Source organism: Halictus rubicundus, chromosome 5 (assembly GCF_050948215.1).
Source record: "Halictus rubicundus isolate RS-2024b chromosome 5, iyHalRubi1_principal, whole genome shotgun sequence".
NCBI lineage: Eukaryota > Metazoa > Arthropoda > Insecta > Hymenoptera > Halictidae > Halictus > Halictus rubicundus.
The window spans coordinates 7,415,109-7,438,897 of record NC_135153.1 but is presented as its reverse complement, the minus strand read 5'-3'; the positions used below and the strand labels follow the sequence as shown (position 1 = coordinate 7,438,897).

At 46.7% G+C, this 23,789-nt stretch overlaps 2 protein-coding genes across 14 annotated transcripts in view; one reads left to right on the top strand and one right to left on the bottom strand.

The window, feature by feature from the left end:
- The window catches only part of Tgo (Aryl hydrocarbon receptor nuclear translocator homolog tgo), a 50,355-nt gene extending 44,936 nt beyond the window's left edge, over positions 1-5,419 (bottom strand). For 7 of the 9 annotated variants that reach the window (XM_076787946.1, XM_076787943.1, XM_076787944.1 and 4 more), the window contains exon 1: positions 339-1,714. In XM_076787946.1, coding sequence (XP_076644061.1) covers positions 339-580 — 242 coding nt within the window. In that variant the 5' untranslated portion in view covers positions 581-1,714. Of the gene's footprint in view, positions 1-338; positions 1,715-4,448; positions 4,504-5,161 lie in introns of those variants that run through there. The other 2 variants (XM_076787952.1, XM_076787951.1) reach the window with 2 other exon arrangements.
- Positions 5,420-6,413: 994 nt separating this feature from the next.
- Positions 6,414-15,496, top strand: Nipped-b (Nipped-B cohesin loading factor). 5 transcript variants are annotated; one of them, XM_076787900.1, is made up of 5 exons: positions 6,414-6,851; positions 6,959-7,060; positions 7,455-7,564; positions 7,662-7,760; positions 8,932-15,496. In XM_076787900.1, the coding sequence occupies exons 4-5, from the start codon at positions 7,737-7,739 to the stop codon at positions 15,415-15,417; spliced, it is 6,510 nt and encodes a 2,169-aa protein (XP_076644015.1). In that variant the 5' UTR covers positions 6,414-6,851; positions 6,959-7,060; positions 7,455-7,564; positions 7,662-7,736; the 3' UTR covers positions 15,418-15,496. The 5 variants fall into 5 exon arrangements, with proteins under 5 accessions (XP_076644015.1, XP_076644010.1, XP_076644013.1 ...); XM_076787895.1 differs by having other exon boundaries at positions 8,498-15,496; XM_076787898.1 differs by having other exon boundaries at positions 7,659-7,760.
- Positions 15,497-23,789: the final 8,293 nt, after the last annotated feature.

Here is a 23,789-nt window from a genome sequence, read left to right as displayed (position 1 = left end):
TGGGAACTATGAAGTGCGAATAGAATACCTACTTTATACAATACAAAGGGTAGAGTTTGCTGTCCTGAGAATTAGTGTTTCCCCTCGTTCGGGTCAATATAAGACAGCGAATTTTCCAATTTCAAGTTCAGATTCGTGATCGGCGACCCCAAAAACGGCCTAATACCAATTTTCAAGCAGAACCAATAATTTTTTAATAAGTTATGAGGTTTCGACCACGTTTTGGCGATTTGGGACCACTGTGCGCCGGTCCGAATTTTGCTACTGTCTTTATGAGTCGCAGAATAGAGGGTTGGTTTGCTCGCACGAACGCGTTTCGCTGAGTTAGGGTGATTTACCTCCGTCTCTTGGACTGTTGCACGTCCGTGTGGGTCTGTTGCATATGATGGGGCGATAGGGTGGGCCCGTAAGACAGGAGCTGACTTCCGGCGGTGGGGCAGGCTGGAGGAGGTGGCGGGGGCGGCGGGGCCAATTGGTAGCCCACCGAGGAAGCGGAGGGTATGTAGTGCGAGGGGCCCGCGCCCGGGCCCGGGCCCAAACCGACCCCGTACCCGCCGCTCCCCGCACCACCCCCGTACATACCACTGCCGCCGGGGTACTCTATTTTGCCGATCTCTCGGGACCCTCTGCTGAACCCCCTGCTATCGATCCCCCGGAGACGTTCGATCGCCTGGACCGGTTATCTCTTCATCTTATCCTCCGCGCCCGCAACGATGAAAATGTCCAGCCTCTTGGTCTCACTAACACTTTTTCCAGCGGCAGCTTCTGTATACTTTGTTTCGCGGTGATCACTCGAACCAGTCGTATCCGAAAAACCTTCGTCACTGTATCACTTCACCCGAGTCCCTTCGACGCTGCACTCGACAAACATGAACGGTGTTAGGTTCTCCCGCGAGTTCTGTCGCTTCTTACCGCTGGACTGCGGATCTTCATGCAAAATGAAAATGTTAAGCATCTGTCGCACGATCCAGAGGCCGCTAACGAGTTCCTTTCTTTCTCGAATAACTTTAGCAATGCGAAAGCGATACATCGATACCCTTTCGATCCTTTCAATCTTCCTACTATGGTAAATAGCAATTACTCATTTTCGTCGGTTATACGAACGTCGCACCACCCTGACTCCTTGAGAATTCTCTCGTCAGACTGAAACGTATACGCAGACGTTTTCTCAATTTCGATACAGCCATAGAACGAGTGTCAAACTATCCGTTTTTAGCGTGCTGTATGCATCGAAAACCGATAGACAGATAGTTAAAAACAACGTTCAACGCGTAGAAGCGAACGCAAGTGTTTTCCGGTCGAAGCGTCGGTAAACGACGCGACTTATGATCTAATGCCTGTTCGACTGCGGTCACAGGGTCCTGCGAGGGTCGAGGAGCCCGAACGGCCCGTCCGACGACGATGAAGAAGCGTTCCCGGTCGCAGGAAGACACTTGTTGATTCCAGGCAGAAAAACCTCGACGCGGGGGACAGTCCCGATGGTTAACTTGTGTTTTGCAGGAGATTCACCGGGCTAGTTCATGTTCGAGCGAGGAACAAGTGTCCTGATCCGTGGTTATCGGTGGATCTCGGTGCCTCGAGATGAGAAGATTGCGGAGGAACGAGTCGGATCCGATCGGTTCTTGCGATTCGGGTCTGTTGGAGCCCGATTTCGCGACGTTCAACCGACGGTCTTCGATCTTTTTGTCATATCTAGGAACGAGCTCTCTCTCTCTCTCTCACACAGAGAACGACAGACGGAAGAAGACTTTATTCGTTCGGATCAGCGAGCACTCTATAATCTCTCTCTTTCCGTGTCCCGGGATCTCCGAGTTCTAATAGGAGATCTCTAAGGATTCTAACAAGTTCTGGCCATTGAAGTGTTCGACGGGCTCGCGGGAGGTCCGCGCGCGGCGCGTCATCCAATTAGCTGGCACATCCGAGCAGCTTTTATCACCTGAAAGGCCGGTGGGGAAGTTGGGAACACCTGAAGTCTGGCAGCTTCGAGGAACAGGGTTCTCCTCTGAGAAGTCCCTTTGAGATCAGCCGGGGGAAACGATCCCCGGCTATTGGAACCCTGAAACCGTTCGTTCACCCTATCGGTATCTGGTCATCTCGTTACCGGGGCTTTACGCCCCGAGATCTATGCCCGATGAATCTCTGATACTTGACGCCTTCGGATATATTCCAGACCCGTTGCGTTCTCACCGTCGACGGAGAAATCTTTTTCTCCCCCCGCGACTTTATTTCCACTTTCGCACACCTCCACCGAATGCCAAGGACCCCACCGGCCGATCACTTTCGACGGTTTTCACTGCACTGCCGTGTGTCGAACGACGCTTCCTCGGACATCACGATTCCCGAGGCGATACCAAGTCCGAGGGGAAGAAGCGCACCGGGTGAACCATCGTCCGGGATCGTTCAGAGGTCGACGACAGGCATCGTCGGTCGTTTTCGAAAGCGCCGGGGACAACCGTGGATCGCTTTCACGCCGGCCAGCCGAGACTAATGAGACCGCAAGACTAATCCGAACGATTGACACTCGCTACGCCGTTGATAGTTTCACTCGGGACCCGTACCGATCGCCTCCATCGGTCGCACAACAGTGTCCCGAATCGAGGATCATCGATCCCTCCGCGGCGCCGGTTGCTCGGTCATTTTCGATCGTCGAGTACAGCGATCTCAACCGGCGATGATTCTAGACCGACCTACCTCGAAATCGCGACCGAACGTTCGCCGATTTCATTTTCTACTCGTCTCCGATCCGTTACACGCGATTAATGGTTTCGGTCGGTCGCCGTGGTTACCAGCAGCAAAATCCGAGGACGGATAAGCCCGTAGATCGCGATCGATCGGCCACGGAATCGTCGAAACGTACGAACGCGGAAGCACGTTCCTCGGACGGATGGGTCGCCGACTAGTCACCACCCACAACTCGCCAGTGACTGATTCCACCATAGCCGCATAATGTGCCGCCGTGCTATACCCCGCTAAGGACTATCACTTCTCCCACCAGAGAGCCCAGAACAGCCACCGTGTAAAGCATGACTTTTAACTCGGGATGCATCGTCCTCGTTCCGCACGCTATGCGCCCACGAGGACGACCATGCGAGCGAACCGCTCCACGGTGGAACCGCTGGAAACCCGTTCTTTTATTTTATTAGCCAAAATTCAATTTTTCCGTATTTTGACGAAATTTTTGCGTCCCTTTGAAAACGAATAGCTTTCTTTAAAACTGGACCTTACTATATATTATTTTTAGCGAAATTAGTTTTAGCGAACTGAAAAATATGATACGGCTTGAATTCTTTTTTTTTTTGAGATTCTAGAATTTACTAGGTAATGAGTAAATAATTTTTATTTTGAATTACTGTTGGTCGCAATGAAAAAAGTAATGGTCACGATTTTCAAGTTTTTTATCTGTGTCTATAATGAAAATTTAAAACCTTTCGTAAATCTAAATTCTTAAATTATAACCAGTACATTTGTGTTATAAGCAAAATTAAATATTGTACGCATTTATACAGTCAATCAGCTATTTCCCTGTTTCAGCCCTTAATATTAATAGGCGTATGTACGTAATTTAATTAGTTCCTATGAATTATTTAATTCATGTACCGCAATATTTATAATTACAATAAGAGAAGGCTTTTTAAAAAAAGAAAGTATTTGACATGGGACTTGTCTCATATGAAGCCACAGACAATTATGACTAGCAAATTTCAAATGCAACTGGTCGCTGAAACTACTTTCCTCTCGCGAATGGCAACTGTGTATTCAATTTTATAGATTGCAAATGTTTAGTTTTGCGCCGTAATTAAACATTTGTTTGGTAGGATATCAGCTTGAGAAATTTGTGAGCAGAATTTTTATTGGGAATTTTTGTATTGAGATTTGTAAGTTTGTCGAGGAGATCGAGTCCGGAAAGAATTATTGCAAAAGACTGACTGAACGGTAAAAGTCGTGCCGCTTACGATAACGAAATGTTTCTTGCGCGATGTCGCAACGGCCAGAACGAAAGAACATTAGTGGCTCAGAAATTGGTCACCATTGTGCTGGACTGAACCTATTAATTACCGGAGACCTCGTAGGCTAATTAATTTTAGTTTCGTTCAAGAACTGCCTTGACTCTGGCAAAATAGTATCAAAATGATTTTCTAAATGTTCTTTGCTATATATTCTAATAACACTTTCATTAAGGAATGTACTTTTGATCTGTACTTCCTATGAATTATTGTAATTTATTTATAAAAAATTTATTGCAACGTTCGCAAGATTTAACTCCTACTTGTTGGATGTTACTTGGACAATACTATTCAACGAGTATTTGTTTTGCATACAAAAATCTGCTTGCATGTAACATGACTCTCATTTATGTTATTAATATATCCGATTGCACACAAGGACCTTTTGCATGAAGGTCTAAACGCAACGCATGCAATAAAGAGTAAAAATAACGTAGGACATACCCGATGTGCGCCAGGCCAGCACTACGCTTCTGAGTCATTTTACTCGGGTCGCTCCCTGCAACAGTAAAAATAATAGTAAATTTGGGACTCCCACAATATATTAAAATCTTGCTGAACTGTATATTAACTAATCCTATGATTAAATCTACTTGTTAGCCTACCTAAATCGATACCTATATCTTTAACGTAAACCCATGTCTACCGTTCTCTATCAAATTGAGAAAATATTCCTACATTTATGATCTAATATAAATTAAACAATGTTCCTCAGATTGTGAAATCCCTCGTGAATAAATCTACTTGTTTTACACAGACTACATTAATGCGTTAAATTCCTCTGTACTTCGTACCACCTCGAAGAAATCCAAGCCGTCTTAAAATTTGGCTACGTACAAGCTCTAATATACAAGCTAATAAATAGTAGAAACAAAAGCAACAAATTACAGAATGATTGGCTTGCGTAAAGGGACAAGGAAACAATTTGCACAGCATTTACATAGAAAATTGCTTCCGGAAAAGTGTCCCACTTAAAAAAGAGCATCTATACCGCGCGACCTATCTAAAATCTAATTGAAAATTCCCGGGATTATTGGGACGGTAACGATCGATCGGAGAGGGGTAGTTTCATTGAAAAGTTTCGCGTGCAATTTCCCAGTGCGATTAATTGACTCCGTCAGAAAACGCTTTCAATGTCAAACAGGTTCGATATTTACCTGGTATCGAATGGGCGATCGTAGATACAGTGAACATTCAGGTAGGATTTGTTCGTCACACCGTTAACACAGAAAAATGAACCAAACAACCGGTCGGATTTTCACGCGAACTCTTCGCGGCTGGTGCACCTCGTTAACATCAAAACTGGGTGTTTACACTCGGCAGTCGCGCCATTTTGGAGTTTTTACTCAGGATTCTATTTTTCCTCGAGCATGAGAGCCGAAATCGCTTCGAGCACGCCGCCCTCTGCCGAGCGAACGCCTGAAACAGATCGAGAGGCAAACACTGAGTGCACGAAAAATTTCCGACTGTTTCCATGAAACAGTATGCACGGTAATACTAAGAAATGCCGCATTATTCAATCAATTTAACACATAACGCTCAGTTAATAAAGTTATTAATATGCTACGACATTACGTGAATTTTATTTCGTGCTTATAAAAAAGATGAAAAATTTTACGAACACCTTCTACTTAAAGTAAATATCGATATTTAACACGCACGCAAAACGCAAAATAGCTGCAACTTTGATAGAAAACAATTTTCTAAATTTTCCTAGAGATCAATTTTATTTTCGACTAGGTTAAATCTGGTTAAATAATGAAGCGACCATTTCTATCGAACATTTCATGTGCAGCAATTATCGTTCTCGGAAAAGGGCAATCGAGAAGGACAATTGAGTCTATTAATTCGTATAGTCTGTAATCGAGTTAATTGATGCCGCGATTAATTGATAAATATAATTTTAAACGTTAATTACCGAAAGATTATACGATTAAAGAAGTGTCGGTGGCGCCATCTAAGAACATTTTTATTGGCTCACCGAGTACGCAGCTTCGTTCTAGACACGAAACTCCTTTTAAAAATTTGTTCGTGGAATTTATCCTGCGTTTTCATGAAAGAGAAAATTATTTTAACAGTTCCACTTACACCGCTTCTTTATCAAATAAAAACAGGTAATTTAATTCGGTTAGTTGCCACGAAGAATTACATCGAATAAAAAACACATAAATATTTTCCCTAAATGTCAGATTTTGTTCGATCAGAATAGAAAGTATATATAATGCGAATAAAATGAATGTATAGCAACAGTCTATTATAATATTATCGTAAGAGAGGTTAATTTGTCTGATCTATTTAATAAAATAGACCAAAACCCGGGATTAAATTTCATCGCGTTCATGCGAATAGCGCACGACAATTTGAAACGCGACGCCGTAGCGCCGGTATACCTGTATCTGGCCCGTATCTACTACGCAACTTCCGCTAACTCGCTGCTGAGCAAAATGGACGCCTTTGTGTCTGTTTTCTTCGTGTTCGCACTATAAATACTGTTTTCACCGCGATGCACCACCTTTGACATGGCGATGTTTACGCGGTGTCGCGAGAAACGCGAGTGATAATCGCGCAGTGCCGGCAAGCGGAGCTTGTTCACTGGTTCACGACGGCCGAACGTGTCCAACCAAATAGGCCACAACCACGGATGACAATTGAGCGAATATCTCCGCGACAAGAAGTTCTCGCGGACTGTTTCGCCACGGAGGGACCGTTTGTTTTGGCGAACAGTGTGAACATTGACGGTTTTCGCACACCGAGCCGCCCGGGGATCTCGGATTGCGATACGCCTCCCGCCAAAATTCCATTCACTGCTCGCATTCTGCAGTATAAATAATCGTTCCGCGTAGCTGGGTAAGCCAACCAACGCGAAACTTCGACACGAAGTCTCGTTGTTACCGTCGATATCCCGTAAAACTGTTTCCGTTCACGTCACTGACCAAGGCGATTCTATTATTTAGCGGAATCCCATTCACAAGGGAGCTCTCCAGCCTGTAGCATCCACTCCCCAGGCCATGTTATCGCACATATGATGTTGGATGGTGGATATCCTACCAGTGAAGGTAATAATATCAGTTCTGTGCAAACTTAGTGACACCGCCGTGCCTTTTCCATTGGACCAAGTGAATCACAGATCTAAACAGTTGTGCTGTGAAAGGGGCACGGTTTCAACGTGCGGATAGTTTGTTTTTGTTTTTGCCAAGGCAGTGCATACAATGCGTACACCTCATTGGTTATATGGACTATACTGTGTTTACAGATGTTTTTAGAGAAAGTGTTACGTCGACTCGGTGAATGTGAATTTTAACGGATTCATGGATATTAATTGCAATATTATCGAGAACCGTTGCTCCGTTTTGACCGTACAACGTTTGTTGTGACATAGTTATTGCTATATGACTTTTTATATATGTAAACGAGATATTATATAATTTAACTGGTTTTTTATGTGGACAGTTTCGGCACGGAGGGACCGTTTATTCTGGTGAAGAGTGTCGACATTGATGCTTTCGTTCAACCATTTGCTGCTCCATTCTGCAGAATAAATAATTGTTCCATATAGCTGGGTAAGCCAATTAATTGAAAGTGTCATCTTTTTCATTGTTTCTGTGTGAAACCAGTTTTGTTCTCATTACTGACCACAGCGATTCTATTCATTAGCAGAATTCCATCTATAAGGGAGCTCGCCAGCCTGTACCATCCACTCCTGAGGCCATGTTATCATATATATGATGTTGGATGGTGGATATTTTAAAAGTGAAGGTAATGATATCGGTTTTGTGCAAGCACAGCAAAACCACTAATTCCATGAGATAAGGCAACCGAAAAGTTCATTGTGTGGATATTTTTATAAGTGGTTTTATAATGGTAATCATTAAATTGCGGATTTTTATGCTACAAAAAAATTCTGCATGTGCTGTAAGAAACAGGAATTATGTAAAAATTCTTTTTTTTTTTAATAATTTTAGTAAGTCGCAAATAGTATATTTTAAATATATCCAAATATTCAAATTGCAGCCACTAGTATTTATCATAAATGCATAAAATCCGAAGTCTGGTAATAATAATGAGAATTGTTGCACTGTTTTGACCATACAATATTGAGGTACTGATTGATTTGGCATTGCTACGAATTAAATAACGTTTAATTTGGTCCATAAATGAGAGATTACGTAATTTAAACATATTTTAAACGTTATTTACTGGTATTTTCAAAATTTACTCAAAAAATATATTGTATCAGATTAATCTAACCTGTGTGTAAAAGTTAACATGTTTTCTCCATTCTGAAATATTTTAATACAAAACACGAATAGTTCAAGTCGCATTTAATGAAATTCTTTTATATTGTGAGTACTTATTATTGCAAATTTATATAAAAAATTTAACTTATCAATTTAAATGGAATTTTTATAAAAATAATTGGATTTCATTGATGTTTGATATTTTTTTTACATTTTTTATACGTAGTCGTGTTAACAAAATATTTTGTATTTCAGGACAAAAAATTAGGACTAACAATGGATCGATTATTGGAGGATCCTCGAGCTTCTTCAAAATTTGGTTGATACATTCTGGTGCACCATGGGAACTTAAAAGAGACTTTGTTAAGTTCCCAGTATACGCCTTAGTGCTAGTGTTCTTTGACAAGCGTTAGATACAATTCTGTTCGATGGTGGAACAATTCTTATATCAGAATGTCTTGAACATGCGTGTGTAAAAGAAAAACAAAAAAGTTCAACAATGATTTCTTTGAACGTTTGTGAGAACAGTGCATTCAGATATGTTCTGTTGATTTATATTTATCATATACTGTGAATGAAAAACATTTTTTCTACATGTCAGTGCGGTGTTCGTTACGTTCGATAATTCTATGAACCTCAGAGTACACGTAAGGACACTGGACCTAATTTTAATAATATTTTTTGTCCAGGCTGTAATGCCAGAACAAATCAAATTCAAGATGAACGGGGTTATACCGAGTGTGCCAATCACAACTCTCGCTGGTATCGCGAGTCTCACCGACTTGTTGCCTGAAATGCCCCTTCCAACACCGCTGCCGCAAACATTGACGAACAAGTCCCTTCTGTTTCATCCGAGAGTAGCAGAGGAAGCACAAATACTGCTAAGTGTCCGCAACGAGAACTTGGTCCCGCAGCTGATACTGTCCTTGTCGCAAACGTCCTCGGATCACATAGAGCTGAAAGACAATTATGCGAACACGGTGCAGCCATTGGAAACCGAACAGAACACTCCGGAATTGCTGAAGGCAATTCTACAGATAAATCCGCACGTATTCAAGGGTCCTCAGTACAATTCACCGCGAAACTGGTCCCAAGGAACGCCTATGATGCACAGCAATCAAACGTCTGCGAATTACGGACGGTTCTCCCCTTCCTACTCGAGTTCCTCAGGGTCGAGACAGACGCCGCAAGGTAGTCCAGCTCATCCCGCTGCCGCCAGAACGGTGCTCCCTCCGCCAACCGGCATCATCAACCCCCTGCCTAACATGACACCGCAGCCGAACATGTACTCCCCAGCACATATGAGTTCCCCCGGTACACCGTTAACGACTCTCGGCAACGTTACACCCCAACACCATAACATGGCTGGTATGACGCCCCAGCACAACATGCATATGGCGACTTCGATGGGCGCCAACATGCCTATCCAGCAACACCAAACCATGAACATGCAGCAGAATATGTACGATCCGATGATGAACCAGCAAGTGCATCATCCGCTCGGAACGCATCAACCGATGAACATAGAGAACACGGTGCAAGAGAACCCGCAGTTTCTACTGGACCCGGTGACAGGTCTTCCTGACATTGACTTGCCGATTGAGAACATAGAAGCGAAACAAAGCATAGACAACGCGACGCAGCATTTGCTGTCGACGACACAGACCACGTCCTACCCGAGTATGGAAGCTGGAGACATGGTGAACACTATAAACAGTAATCCAGCACCCATAATACAGCATCAACAGAACAACAACTCAGAGAAGGGGCTGAAGATGCCCGGTCCTCCCCTGCCGGAGAAAATGAAGGAACCGGTGGTAATGCTAGACAGACTGTCCCTGGCGGACCAGGCTCTGATGCAGAAGAGTTTAGCGGCGTTCGCCGAGAAATCGCCGAGTCGCGCTGCGAAAATGGGAATCTCGAATCGCGAGGAGGTTAAGTCCGAGTCGGAGAGTGAGGAGGAAATAGGTAAGAACAATAAGTACTTTAAGGCACGTGCGAAAGAACGACAGGTGCAGCGGGAGAAGGAGAAAGCGGAGAGGAAGAAGACCGAGGAAAAGACGCGCAGGAGAAGGAGGGTACTGGACGACGACGACGACGAGGAAGAGGAGGAGAAGAAGGATCAGCTGTCGCCGCCGAAGCCAAAAATTCGAAAAATCGAGAAGAAGCTGGTCCCGGTGTTGGCCAAGCTCAGCGTGGAGGAGCTGATGGAGACGAACACGTATCAGCGTTTCAACACGACCATAGAAACGATATTTGAGAATACAGAGGACGCGACGACCAACGCGGAGTTCGAGGACGACGGCGACGTGCCTCCGGAGCTGTTGATCCCCAAGTACCAGCTGCACGATCTGTGCACGGAGGCGGCTAAACTGAAGGCCTTAGGAGCGATGGAATCGATCCCCGCGGACAGGTTAGTCAGACTGTTGAACATCCTTGAGAAGAACATTCGCGATGGTGCGAAGGTCTCACCGCTCGCTGATCCCGACGACGACATCGAGGAGAGTCGACTGTGGATGCAGCTGGCGATGGAGAGGGTGCAGCGTGCGGTGGATGCGTCTCTGATCGCGTTACACATCATGACGTCGAACAACATGCCGAAGATGGTCTACCTGGAGGATGTGATCGACAGAATAGTTCTGTTCATGAAGTTCCAACTGCAGAACACCATCTATCCCTCTTTCGATCCTGTTTATAAGATAGACACGAAAAACAAGACTGACAATTATAATTCTAGCGGCCGTAAGAAGAGAGGTCACATGAAAGAGGTCCGCGAGAAGAGCATCCTCCAGGTGTACAACAAGATGCACGAGCTGGTCGGTCTGCTCGCGGAGCTGCTAAACATACAGATGCTGACGGACACCAGTGTACTGCACGCGTCCACACTGGGCGTTGCGCCCTTCTTCGTTGAGTCCGTCAGCGACCTTCAGCTGAGCGCGCTGAAGCTCGTCACTGTCATCTTCACGAAGTACGAGAAACACAGAAGATTGTTGCTAGACGATATACTGGCATCGATAGCCCGGCTACCAAGCAGCAAACGGAGCCTGAGGACGTACAGATTGAACTCCGAGGATCACATACAGATGTTGACGGCTTTGGTGCTGCAGCTGATCCAATGCGTAGTCGTCCTATCCGACAATGCGATCCCGCAGCAGAAGAAGTCACAGGAAGAGGAAGAGAAAAAGGAGGAGAAGAAGCCGAGCTTCGTGGACGCAGACGTGTTGATCATCAACAAGTACGAGACGGCCACCAGAATAGCGGGCAATTTTTTAACCGTGTTCCTGAACAAGTGCGGCAGCAAAGGTGAGGAGATCGACTACAGACCGCTGTTCGAGAACTTCGTGCAAGATCTGCTCGCTACCGTGAACAAACCAGAATGGCCGGCGGCCGAGCTACTTCTTAGTCTGCTCGGGAACCTGCTTGTAGGACATTTCTCGAACAAAAGCTCGGACATGTCGCTCCGAGTGGCATCCATCGATTACCTGGGCGTCGTCGCGGCCAGACTGCGAAAGGATGCGGTCAGCTCGCACTGTAAATTGTCCACCATCGATCAGATCATCAAGGACATCAAGATAGAGCAGCAAAAGGACTCTGATTACGACCAAGTCAAGGATAAGGAAATCCACGGGCTGAGCGAGGACGAGGAGAGGACTGTTTTTTTACAGAAGGTATTGCTGGACTACTTAGCCGTGAACGGGACAAAAGACTCCGCATTGGGCTACGCTCGTCACTTCTATCTGGCGCAGTGGTACAGGGACTGCGCGGTGGAGAAGTCGAAGGTTGGCCAGGTTAAGAACAGCCCCAGCAAGAAGATGCACAAGAAGAGGGTCAAGAAAAAGAACAAACATCACTCGAGCGACCAGGACTCCGAATCCGATCTGGACGAGCCGGACCCGGATGAGAACGACAATAACGAGCAGAAGAACTCGGAGGCATACAGGATCATCGAGGAGAAGAAGAAGTACATTATAAGTAGAATAAGACCGTACAGCACAGGCACGAAACCGGACATCCTTCAGACGTACATCGACTACAACTCGGCGGAACTGATATCGCAATACCTCGCCTCGAAGAGGCCGTTCTCGCAGAGTTTTGACAGATACCTGAAGCAGATCCTGCACGTGCTGACCGAGTCGTCGATAGCGATCCGGACGAAGGCGATGAAGTGTCTGACGATGATCGTCGAGGCTGATCCGAGCGTTTTGGCAAGAGGAGACATGCAGCTGGGCGTGAAGCACTCGTTCCTGGATCACGCCACGTCCGTGAGGGAGGCAGCCGTCGACTTGGTAGGGAAATTTGTACTAAGTAGGCCGGAATTAATAGATAAGTATTACGACATGCTGTCGGCGAGGATCCTAGACACCGGGGTCAGCGTCCGGAAACGCGTGATCAAGATCTTGAAGGACATCTGCATGGAGTGCCCGGACTTCCCGAAGATACCGGAGATCTGCGTGAAGATGATTAGACGGGTGAACGACGAGGAAGGCATTAGGAAATTAGTGATGGAGGTGTTTCAAAACATGTGGTTCACGCCGGTCAGAGAGCGTCCCACCCTGGACTCCGAGTCGTTGTTGAGAAAGGTGATGAACATCACGGATGTCGTGGCAGCTAGCAAAGACATGGGCCTTGAGTGGTTCGAACAGCTGCTGGTAAGCTTGTTCAAACCGAAGGAGGACAAAGACGATAGTACAAAAATGCAAACCGAGCCCCCGAAGGCGTTGTTGACTGCGTGCAAGCAGATTGTTGATTGCCTGATCGAGAACGTTCTCCGATTGGAGGAGACCAATCTGGAGGAGGCTGAGAAGTCGGAGAAGAAGGGCTCCTCACAGAGGCTGGTCGCTTGTCTGACCACTCTCTACTTGTTCGCGAAGATACGGCCGCAGTTGCTGGTGAACCACGCGATCACGTTGCAGCCTTATTTAAGTTTAAAGTGTCAGACGCAGGGCGACTATCAGATAATCAGCAGCGTGGCGCACACGTTGGAGCTGGTCGTGCCGCTGATGGAGCATCCCAGCGAGACTTTTTTAGCCCAGCTGGAAGAGGACTCCGTCAAGCTGATCCTGCAACACGACCGGTCCGTCGTTGCCAGCTGCTTGTCCTGTTTAGGTTCCATAGTTAACAACGTGACGAGAAATTTTAAATTGATACGGGACTGCTTTAAGAAATATTACGGACATCTGACCGAGTACAAATCGTTCTACGAGAAGGATCCGACGAATCCGATGCTCCTCAAGTACAGGCCGTTCGTCAGGCGGGCGTTGTTCACGGTCGGCTTGTTGCTACGGCACTTCAATTTCACCGACCCGGAGGTGATCGAGGGCCTGGCGGAAAACATCAAGGACCAGGTGTTTGAGACGCTCAACTACTTCGTGAACCTTGACAACGACGACATCAAACAGTTCACGCTGTCCGCGATCGGCTCCCTTTGCATACGGCATTACGAGTTCATGCTGTTGCCCGAGCTAAAGGAGCTCTACCATCATCTGCTCACGTCCGAGAACGCGCTGGTTCACATGAGGATCCAGGTGTTGAACAATGTCGAGGTGTACCTGCAGGAGGAGGACAAGAGGATGATCAAGCAGGACATGGAGTGGGCCAAGAGATCCAAGCAGGAGAACTTGAAGGAGATGGGGGATGTGTCCTCGGGTATGGCGAGCACCGTGATCCAGTTATACGTCAAGGAGATCCTCGAAGCTTTTTTGCACGCGAACGTGAGCGTTCGGCACGCTGCCCTTAAGGTGATCCAGTTGATTCTGGCGCAGGGCCTGGTCCATCCGGTCCAGATCGTACCGTATCTCATCTGCATGAGCACGGACTGCGAGAAAGCGGTGAGCCACAGCGCGGACAAACAGCTGCAGGACATCGAGAAGAAGTATCCCGGCTTCATCCATATGAAGTCGCAGCTCGGTATCAGGCTGAGCTATCGGCTGCAGAAGATTCTGCAGAACGAGATGACGGTGAGAGGTATGCGGGTGAAGGAGGGTGAGTTCCCGGGGGCGTTGAACGGTTTTCTTTACACGATCCTGAGGAATACGAAGCAGCAGAGGCGGGCGATCGTGCTGTCCTTCCTGAAACAGTTCGACGAATCCGCAAAGACGAGCCTATCACAGATGCTGTATTTGGCCGACAATCTCGCTTACTTTACATATCAAGTACAGGACGAGCCGCTGTTCATCATCCATCACATCGACATCATCATCTCGATGTCCGGCACGAATCTGGTGCAATCGTTCAGGGAGGCGTTACTACCCAAGGAAGGCGGTCAACAGATCCAGCAACAACAACAGCTACAGCTACAGCTACAACAGACGCAGTTCCAAACGCCGTTGGGCCCTGACGGCCAGCCTCGGCCGGATCAACTGTTGTCGGTGTTGGAGGACGAAGAGGACGACGAGGAAGATGAGGATGTCCTCTTGGCGAGGTTACCCGGCGACACCACTCTACTAAGAGAGTACATCACAGCGAGTCAAGGGTTTCTGCTACTGCTGACGCTGAGGCAGCACTTGAAGGATCTGTACGGCTTCTCGGATCAGAAAATCGGCCAGTACTCGCCCACGGAGGCCGCGAAGGTCTACGAGAAAGCCGTGAACCGAAAGAGCAACCTGTTGTTCAAACCAAAGGCCACCCTACACAGACTAAAAGAGGACGTCAACAACGAGGAGCTCGACGCCGAGGGCAGGAAGAAGTTGGTCAAAGAGTATCTGGACTTCAAGCAGTTGATGCTCAAGTTCGACCTGGAGGAGCAGGAGGACGAGGCCAACGACGGAGATACGAGCGGCAAGCATCACGCGGAGAACGTCAAGATGACGCACCACTCCGAGATGGAGGGTAAACTGAGGGACGGACACGCGGTGGGCAACTACCAGGGCAACGTGAACTCGACGATCGAGCACGCGAACAACTCTGTGAACTCCGTGGCCGGTTCCGGACCTGTACCAGTGCCCATGCAGGCCATGCAAGCCATGCAGGCAATGCATCCACCGCCCGTGCCCCCGCAGATGCAACCGCGCGTACCGAAGCTGACGATACATGCGCACTCGGAGGCGAAGGAGCACCGCAAGCACCGCTCGCACAAAACGGAGAAGGTCAAGAAGCATAAAAAGAAGAAGAGGAGAAGAATCTCCGACAGCAGCGACAGCGGCGAGGACTACAGTGACCCTGACTTTCTGGTGTGAGTGCGGTGGTGTCCGCGCCCCTGTGTACATATATATACGCTGTGTGTGTGAGTGTGCCAGCGTGCGTGCACACGTTTCTACGCGTCGTGCCTCGCGGGTTGCCTACTCGCCATCTCCCGAAACACCCGCAACCACCAGTGCCCGGACGCTCGCAACATGGCGGCGGACTGTTTTACCGACGGAGCCGTGAGTGCTCTGTGAACTGTGTACAGAGAACGCTGGTGCTCGACGTGAGTGCGTGACATGCGAGAGATGTATAATAATTATAACGAGAAAGAATGTGAGAGAGAAAGGGAGTACGGGGTGGTCGCGCCGATCGCGAATCACCGTTTTTATCGTGAACGGTGCGCACGCGGGAAATATGAAACAGGATAATGTGGTACCGTTTCGTCTCTTTCAGCTTTCCCGTGTATTTAACGTTTACGACGAACACGCCGGTTGGCGATCAAGCGCGAACGTTCCGTACAAGTATGATTGAATCAAGGGAGAAAGAATCACAGAATTTTAAATAACGATTTTAGGATTAATCTTGTTGGCTAGGACGAATACATACAACACACACTTACACGCACACATACACACACGGAGAGACGGTGGGTGCACGTTCAGATACGTTCGCGGGATGGAACATGGCGCAGTCGCTTCCTTGTTCCGCTTCTTACACTTCGTTCTCGTTTCTCGGATCGGGGCAGCGTAGAGCGGGTTTATTCTGCAACAAGTCCGAACCAAATTGCAAAGGTACACCGCGGTGTAAATACTATCGAATAATAACAATAACATTTGATCACGATTAGGTATTTAATTGTTTCTTTTTTACGAAGAGGGGGGAAACCAAATTTCACCGACGAGAATTCCGGGAACAGGGGAGCCGGCTGCCGACTTTGAACAAACGAGCGACTAATAGCAAAATTTTCTGTTTCCGTTCGAGAGGAGAGAGGAAAGCGAAACTTGGGACACGACGAGAAAAAAAAAAAAGAAACCTGGCGGATCCGTTAAACTTGCTCCACGGCGTGTATAATAGAACGTGTGTAGTTAAAGGAACACATTGCCTATGCATTACGAGAGTGAGGGAGAGAGAGAATGCGAAAGACAGGGAGAGCGAGTGAGAGAGAGAGAGAGAGAGCGAGAACGAAAGAGAAAAATAAAATGTTGTTTGTAATATCTGTACATACAAATTTCAAGTAAAGTATCTTATTTTCTTACAAACTATATAGCGGTGACATTTAAACGAAGAATACTTAAGATTTTGTTGTAATATTAAGTATTTATTCAGAATTCATGTTGTCCCAATATAGTTTGCTTTATGCACTCGTCTTTGGTGTATCGAAGGATGAAAAGGAAAAGTAACAAACAAAAAAGTATCGTTTTTATACAAGCTTAGGAGTAAAATAATTGTAGTAATTTACTCTCGACCGGGAAACAAAAGGAGGGGGGGGGTGGAAAGAGAGGCAGTGAGAGAGAGAGAGAGAGAGAGAGAGAGAGAGAGAGAGAGAGAGAGCACGCGCGTGTGCGGAGAAGGAATGTATGCGTGAAACAGGCCGACCTGCGAAACGAAGGAGCAACAGTGAACGAAAAAAGAGCGTCGGAGGTAGAACAAACTATAAAAGAAAAGAAAAGGACAAGGTGGGATAGGAAGTAAAGTAATCGAGTCGCGCGGTTGTCTGTCAATTTTTCTGTTTCCTCCTCGACGACGCGAGCCTCGCACGCGCATCCAAGGATACAGTTCGTTCAGAACCCGGTACCGGCTTTGAAACACTGGTATCGTGCTCGTGGATCGACCGATCGCTCGATACACGCCGATCGCTCTTTCCATCGCGATGAATCGTCTTTTTTATACGTTTATAGAGCCCCACCGGCTACCGTTGACAATTAACAAAAGCAACTCGAACGCGAACAGGGCTGGAATCCCGGGCTGCGACGCGCGGGCCAACTCGCGGAACACGTTCCGAACCAGAATTCGAACGAATTCCTATACCAGTCGCGAGAACTCACGGTCGACCTTCGCGAGGAGGAAACAAGACTTCCGGACTGCCGCGCGATCCAATCGGACGCTGATTTCGAGCTCCGTGAGACGGTGGTCGACGGGATCTATCGTTTCTCAGCGGTATCGGCGTCGCGAAAGACCACCGGATCGAAGATAAGCGTCCGATGGGTCCGGGAGGTGAGGGGGGTCGGTCCGCGCGGTTTGTTAACGAACGCAGGCGAGCGAGGTCTAGGCGATTCGCTTCTTTCGTTTTACCATTTAAAAGTAGCACTCTATTCGGGCCCAGATGTACATTCATCTATATCACTTCAATAAATCTGGCAGCAAAACAAGTCGACGGATTCATTCGATTAGCTATTAAGAGTCGAAACTGCTCGATGGGAAACGTCCGGAGACCGTTCGATCCGTTGACCGGACCGTCCGCTCTTTTTATTACCGACTGAATCGTTTCCTTGGATCTCTTTGACGGATCGAACGAGCATGCTTCTTTAGTACTCAAGCACTGTGGACTGTTGTCCTTCGAAGATCAATCTACTGAGAAAGTTATTTATATTCTCTGTCCAGATGGTTCCGAACTTCGTAGCTTTTCGTTTTTTCGGTACAGACTAGAGACGCGAGAAGTGCACAGTCAATTGTGTCGAGGATCGACTGTAATTCTAAGTATTCGTTCCCAGGATTGTCTTGGGCGACAACTCCAATGTTGAATCGTTCCAACGATTCTCCCAGGCGTTTCCCGTTTTCGAAGTCTCCGGCAACGCGCGCGTCCCCTTTCGCTCGGAACGCTTCGAGGATTCGTTTTCTTTCTGCGATGGAAATGCCTCGCGATCTAGGATCTCGAATCTCTACCGTCCCCAGAATGTGCAATGTTAGAAGTTAGAGAGAAACCATTTTCCGCGGAGCAGCCGTTCGAGTCTGCAAACTCGAGCGAGAGAGGTCGAGGGTCGCGTGGTTTCCGCCCCCGAAGAGCGGACCCCGAGGTCGAGTGCGTTCGTTGCGAGCTCGCCGGACCCCTTTCGCGGCTCGATTCCTTTCCGTTGATGGTACTTAACGCTGGCTGCGTCGCGCCCAGAAATCAAAGAAAATTGCAAAGTTTATTTCCCGAAGTTTCGCTCTTGACGCGCCGGCAATCTCTTACATTCAGTTCGCGTCAAATTCTCGGAGAGAACGAGAAGTTTATTATTAGATCGCGGGTTTGATTGGATGCAATTTTAAAAAAACAGCGAGACCAACCCCTTGCACTAACGATTTATTTTGCGATTACAATGATTGGAACTTCTTCGACGTTTATAATCGACTAGGGAAAAATAAAGTTTATATTTATTGTATACCCACGCATTGATTACGAGACAATGGAACTTTAATTCGATCCAAAGGAGTTCGAAGATATTATGTAGTACAAGGGGTTAAAACAATTTGAGAAAATCGATGAATTATTTGGCCTAATGACGCCATTGAAGAAAGAATGAAATATTTACTTGTTTCCTGTTTCGTGTTTGTGAATACCCGCACACTATTGATATTTTGATCGATTGAACCAAAGCGTATTAGCAGAGTTTCTGTTTTATTGTCACTTGTTGCGCTTCGGATCGGATCAGTCGAGAGTGCGACACCGTTTCGGGGCTTGACGACAAACGCAGGAGGGTTGAAGAGTCTAGGGGGAGGGACGGATCTTTGGCTGTACAAAATGTTCGTGTGTGTACATATTTATTATTGTATGTATAAATTCCTGGGCTGCGAGGAGGTTGTGTCGTTGTTTCGTTGCATCGAGTGTGGAGAGCGCGCGTGTGTGTGTCTGATAGCCGAAAAAGGTTGGGGCGAGGTTGAACGAAGGGAGAGGGTGCGATGATCGGTATTGGAGATGGATCAAGACGAGAAGTCGACGAGGTCGAGTGCGTGCGAACGTATGGGACAAGTTGGAGCGTTTTTCATTAAACACTTTATTGTTCGTTGTAATAAACTTCTAGAACGTATACATTATAAATTCTAAACAGTTATATATTTCTATGTGCATATATACATATATAGGCCGGTATATATGTATGTATACATAGCGTGGAACGGAGGAGGAGCGATAATCGATATCTTGTGAAGTCCGCGTTTCGAATCGAGTGATTGTAAACCGTAAAAATTACTACGAGAAATAAGCGAATAAACAAATAAATGGAAAAAAATGTCGGGAGCGAGAGAGAGAGAGAGAGAGAGAGAGAGAGAGAGTGAGTGCGTGTGTGTGAGACGAGGAGAAGAATACGTCACATCGTACTCAGCACAGTACGGAGGCACATTTGTATTATAACATTATACATATATAAATATAAATATAATTGTATCACCTATGTTTTTTGTATTTGGTAATCTAACAAGAGCGCGAACGCGAGAGAATGGGAGAGAGTGACAGTGTCGGCGGAGAGACAGAGAGGGAGTGTGAGAGAGAGAGAGAGAGCGAGAAGGATATCGAATTAACGAGCAGAAGGTTCATAGAAAGTATATTATATATTTGAGTAAATGGATCCTGAGGCTTGGCGTCGTCCACGACGCCGGACGGGTCACAATAAACGATCATCTTTATATACTTATAAGGGGCTTTGTTCCTTCTTTCTTTTTGTTCTACCGCTTAGATGGGAGTCGGGGAATCGAATATCGAGGTCCATTTCGGGAGCCCGGGCCTGGACCAGGCCAAGCCTCGTTTACTCAATAACTTATTATGTACATCGTCTGAAGAAACCGGTACGTTCGTAAAGAAAAAAAAGAAATAAACAATTAAGTATGTATCAATCGGTTTCGTTTATTCCTGCTCTCCACCCACGACACCGTTGATCGGTTCTCTCGATTCAGATCCCGGAGCAAGTACAACTGCTTTCGAGAAGAAAAAAAAATACTGGTAAGTTTCACTGTTCTTCAGCCTGTAAAACGCGATCCACGTGTTTCTTTGGCAGAGACGCGACGGATAGATCCCCAGGCTTCTAAGTCCAGTCTTATTGCACACAATTCTACATCGGATTCTCAGTTCCTTAGATCGGCAGACTCCTCGTTCCGCCATCGAACGCACCTGTAACACGGTTCGCGTGTAAATCTTTAAAATGACGATTTATAAAAGCGATTTAATAAAGCGACGCTCCGGTTACCCACATTCTTGGAACGTCTTTGATGAATTGCGGCTCGTTGGGACGTCTCTCCGAGCTTTTGCACTTTTCCCGCCAGACGACCGTGCTGTCCAGCAGCGTGGAGAAGTCTCTCGATTTCAGAAAGTCCGACATCCTCGTCGTCGGCAGTTCCATCTTGTTCAACCTCTGATTGCGCAGTATCCGGTCTTTCCTCCTCTTCGCGTACTCTTTGTCTTGTTCTCTGCAATGGTCGATGTTAATTAGTAGACTGCGGATCTTTATGCAAAATAAAAATTGACCAAATCGCAAGAAACAGAAGTTACCTGAACGCTTTGATCAACGCAGAGTCGAATTTTTCCTTGGAGCTCGCGCCCGACTCTCTGGACGCGCTTTCCAGAGCCTTCTTCTTCCTGTACTCCTCCAGGGCTCCTCGGATTCTCTCCTTCTTTCGTCTCCTCTCGTTCTCCTCCATCTCCCGCTTCAATTTCACCCTGAGTCTCAATTGTTCATCGTCCATCCTGCTCTTGTTCTCCTTCTCCGTCCGCCATTTCCGAATCAACTCTTTCTTCTCGCTGTTGTTCGACTCCGCGCTGCTGCTCGACCTCGTCGCCACCCTCTTCGCCGGCTGCGTAGTCTTTTGCATTGTCGTTTTATCGTTTTTGTCATCCTCTTTCGGATCGTCGTCCTCCACGAGACGATCCTCGACGATTCGATCCGTTTCTTCCATGGATCTCGTCTTCTCCAGCTCTCTTTTCCTCCGCCATTCCTCCACCGCCATTTTCTGCTTTTCGCGCAGCGTTTGGTACAGCTTGTACCACGCCTCGTGATTTACTATGGTCTCCGTGGACAGGTCCGGGCACTTCTTCTGAATGGCAGCGACCAACGCGGGCACGTTCTCGCATTTCTGCCGCGTCTTCAGAAAATACAGATGATCCTCCATACTCCAATTCTCCGTGTGCCCTGTCGCAAAATAAAAAATACATTTAGTGGAGCCATCTTCGACGTTCGAACGACCCGGTCACCTGTTTTTGCCACCAACACGTGGAAATCCTGAACATCTCTGTGATCCGATTTCTCCGCTGTGATCTCTATTCGATCCTGAGACGACGACAACGCGTTCCCCCGTAGCTTTTCGCATTTCTGCAGCTGGGGTGCGAATTCCCGCAGCTCGTTATCGAGCGCAGCTTGCTCCTGTGCCAACGTCTCGCGAACCGAGCAGGATCCCGTCAAATCCTGGATCTTTTGCGAAAGTTTGAACAGTTTCAGTCGGTACGTGTTTACGTCTAAACATAACAAAATCATCGTTTTATATTCTTCGGTGATGAGTATGGGAAAATCGGAGGTATAATAGTGATTACCCAGCTTCTTGATCTCTTTCGGGTTCTTCGTAACGTTCCTGGCGAACTCCAAATCGCTGGCGATCTCCTCCATGCGTCTGTACAATCCTCTTACGAAGTCCTCCCTGAAAAACGCGAGTCGAACTGCCATTGTTCAGTGAGTGAATTAATGGAAGTACCTTTTCATAGACAAGTTCCTGTGGGTGTGGACAATATCCTGCAGCAAAGCTGGTTCTATCTTCATGTTCTCGATCGCGGTGACCAGTCCCCTTTCGATCACGTCCTCCTGCTGCTTGAGCTTCAGCAACGGCTTCAGGTACAGCTCCCTTTCCGCGGAGGGCATTCTCCTCCTCGTCGAGCCATTCCTTTCTGCAGATTTGCGAACGATACTGTCGCTCATGGGTGCCAACGATTTAATCACGAGCCTCTATTAATTGTACGTACGCGAATCGATCACGAAGCTGATATATTCCGTGACTCCGTGCTCTATGGGTTTCCATGGTAATTCACCATAAACTTCGGGTTGCACGCACTCGTTGCACCTGCTCATTTAGAACATAGAAACGAGAAAGCGATCATTCAACTAAGCTGACCTGTGAGTTCATCTTTCGTCGGGTTCTTAATTGGTCAATTAATATTTTAATGATTGCATTGAGGATGTAAATCGCGGGTATGCTTCATGAAATGCACTTTTGGGTGTGTGTGCATAATTATCGAGGAACATTCGTTTGTGTGAGCTAGACATCTGTAACTGTGATAAAAATTGGAAAATTAAGGGTTGAACAAATATTTTGAAGGTATAGGAATGCTCAGGAGACTTTTCTGCGTCATTGCTGTTCGAATAAAGTTCATTTATTACTGAAAAATAAGAAATCAAAGGATTCTTACCGAGTTTCGTGTAAGGAACCGTGTAAAAAGCGGCACGGATCATCTGTTCCGTAAAATGTAAAAACATCGCCACTAGATGTAGTGCCGGGTGGTCTTATCTGTCGGTAACTTTCGTCTACCGCTACGTGTGATGGCGCTATTTTCAGATTTTCCAACCAGATGATTCCTGTCGCTATTTGCAAGGACAACTCGACATAAATCATTTGCGTCGATAATAAATAATCAATATTTTCTATTCTGCTATAGATGCAGAAAATTCCCCTGAATACTCCTGTACTCTCAGAATATTTTTCTGGGCCTTAGGGGCCCGGGATAGTCACGTGACTTTTTCAGAGTCAGCAGGTCGGTAACTGCTGTATAATTTCCATTCACAGCCTTCAGACACAGATCCATCTTGGTCTTGATCCGACAGAACAGACGAGGTACAGGAGTAGACCAATCACCAAATGTATTTTTTTGTCTGACGTTCGCGGGGCTCTAGAGACCCCTTACCATTTTTGTGTCACATCCTACCGTACCGGTCGGAACTAATATTGTGGAACTCTAATATCACGGACGAGATTTTATGCTGTTTCGTGTCGCACGAAATGAACCAGCCCTTTCCCAGCGAAAAATATTCTCATACAGGGACGAAAAGTCGAGGCTCGTAAAACCATTTTTCGTCTATTTTTGTCGGTAACGTGGTCACTCTACCTTATCGCGAATCTACGAAGCCGCAGACAATTTTCCATATATATGATTTTCTCGAGAGAAATATCTCTGTTTACAGCTTATGGGCCAAATTAGGCCTAAAGCTTTATCTAAAGAAAAATATTTCTGTTTTCGTGTTTTCAAGCATTGATGTTAGATGACGCCACGAAGAAGTTCGGACAAGTTCCCGTGTATTCTCATAGATGCCGTCCGATGTTTCAAGGTGATTTCGATTGGGCCTGTTAGCTCGTTTGTAGTAAAGGGAGGGGGTAGAATGCGAAGGAATCCCTATATTGTCGGGCAGGGGGGATCGAGACGAAGAACTGCTCCGAGTCGGAGTTCGAAGCCGCAAACGCATTGGCGCAGATCTCG

Bases quoted from the DNA above. Each gene is read 5' to 3' on its own strand.
- Nipped-b (XM_076787895.1), top strand. From the start codon at position 8,872: ATGAACCTCAGAGTACACGTAAGGACACTGGACCTAATTTTAATAATA.